Source organism: Habropoda laboriosa, unplaced genomic scaffold, assembly GCF_001263275.1.
Source record: "Habropoda laboriosa isolate 0110345459 unplaced genomic scaffold, ASM126327v1 scaffold204, whole genome shotgun sequence".
Classification (NCBI taxonomy): Eukaryota; Metazoa; Arthropoda; class Insecta; order Hymenoptera; family Apidae; genus Habropoda; species Habropoda laboriosa.
Window position 1 is genome coordinate 1,024,336 of NW_017100385.1, and position 1,869 is coordinate 1,026,204.

Consider the following 1,869-nt stretch of genomic DNA (forward strand, 5'->3'; position numbering starts at 1 on the left):
TTTCTCAATTAAAATTTCAAAGTCAACGAAATTGGTCAGAAGTGGGGGTATGGTAACATATATTGCTCCAATTATATGAACTAAAATTTATTCCCGTAAGTGTACATATAAAATCCGTGTCATACATAAAAAATAACATTAACTTCTTAGTGCTCATAGAAATTTGTTATTTATATTAACAATCTTAATAATTAACATAAGTACAACATCATCTCTTTATAAGTACAATACTCAATTAAGCATGAATAAATAAAAATATAACTTCATTTTACTTTATTAACATATACGAGGTAACCCTTTGATGATAAAATACCACGACATTTCAGATGAATTTGATATCTTGTTACCCAGTATAAAGTTGCATTGGTATTGAAAATTCCATCTAGGTCGTCTTGAGAAAGGATTTCTATACGTAAAGAAACAAAAGTAAATGAAATGTTAATTAAATTAATTATTAAATTATCTTACATTTAAATTATCAAAATGCATACTTACGTTCCGGGTCGTTATGCGTTAACAATTGTACATCATTTTCTTTAGTGAATGCCTGCAGTGCTGGTGGTACAACACAACATGTAACTAAACTAATTTGTACAATATTTGGTTTTATCTGTTCAAATAAAAACAATACAAAATAAATATAACATTGTGAAAGTAACAAATTGTAATAACTGTAATAAATGAGATAATAATTTTACATTTGCCCACTGAAACAACTCAATAAATACATTTGTGTTGACATCACTTAAACCAACACTGGACAGTTTTCCAATCTTGACATATTCTTCTATTCCAGCCCATAAATGTTTCAACGCTTCCAATATGTCTTCTGAGTCTTCCTTGCCTGAGTAGGCAATTACCAAAGATTCAATTGCATTTATATTCAGAGAATTACACACTGAAAAGAGTATACAATCATAATTAATACACATATAATCAGTAGCATATTTTGTGAAATTAATGAAATATAGCTCACACCTTGATCTATAGCCTCTTTCAATAAGTTTACATCAGGTGATGACATGAATACTTTTACTGTTATTTTAACATCTTCTCTGTTTATATCTTTCAAAGAATTATCTTTTACACCTTGAATCTAAAAATGAATAAATTTCCATTAATTTAATAATTCATTATGAAATTTCAAATAATAAGTAACAAGTGATCATACGAATACTGGATTTTCACCACTGCCTTCATTGTCTCTAAGTACAATTTTTAATGTTTCAATTAGCTGAAAACAGAAAATTTTTAATTTATCTTAAGTTAAATTATTCACGTAATATTAAAAGTCACATAACCTCGAGAATGATTATCCTGACAATGTCCTGACAATTATATCGCTTACAATTCAAAAACTGACCTCGTTCGTGGAGTTTTGACTAGCTTTTGTTTTTGCCTCATTTAAGGAAAGTATATTTCCAGTTCGTACCAATACGTTTTGCGACAACATAGCATCTAACAAAATGTAAAGAATGCTAGCAAGCGTGTGGCAGCTGACTAACTAAAACCGTTATGAAAACAGACAGCATAGATCGTGGGCGGACAAACAATTGCTCAGTATGAGCTAAGTTGTAAATGACTTGTCTGACGAGGCACTTTTCAATCTAAAGATAACAATTAAACTTCAACATGAAAAATTTTTATATATCCATGCGGGTTTTTTTCCAAATCTTGTACTTTTATTATTGCATTGTTTGATTTATCCTGAAGCTTGATAAGTACAAAATGTTTTTATACTACCTGCGCGAAAGTGCAGATCGTTACGCAGCATATGTAATTACGTCATCGCTTTTCTAGTATTACATATTATGTAATTATGAGTAATTACTATAAAACTTATAAATATAAAAAAAAAAAAATGATGTA

At 28.8% G+C, this 1,869-nt stretch overlaps 1 protein-coding gene across 1 annotated transcript; it reads right to left on the minus strand.

Annotated features, from left to right (window-relative positions):
- Nucleotides 1-263: 263 nt before the first annotated feature.
- Nucleotides 264-1,751, minus strand: LOC108575012 (glutamate--cysteine ligase regulatory subunit). Its single transcript, XM_017937702.1, has 6 exons — nt 1,364-1,751; nt 1,172-1,234; nt 979-1,096; nt 699-898; nt 496-610; nt 264-406 (listed from the first exon to the last, which is right to left on the minus strand). Exons 1-6 carry the CDS (start codon nt 1,451-1,453, stop codon nt 264-266), a joined length of 729 nt encoding a protein of 242 aa, XP_017793191.1. The 5' UTR covers nt 1,454-1,751.
- Nucleotides 1,752-1,869: the final 118 nt, after the last annotated feature.

Excerpts from the sequence above, each read along its gene's own strand:
- LOC108575012 (XM_017937702.1), bottom strand. The coding sequence starts at position 1,453 with ATGTTGTCGCAAAACGTATTGGTACGAACTGGAAATATACTTTCCTTA. Across the intron at positions 1,097-1,171 it reads GTGGTGAAAATCCAGTATTC|ATTCAAGGTGTAAAAGATAA; the intron begins GTATGATCACTT and ends ATTCATTTTTAG. Across the intron at positions 407-495 it reads AACGCATAACGACCCGGAAC|AAATCCTTTCTCAAGACGAC; the intron begins GTAAGTATGCAT and ends CTTTACGTATAG.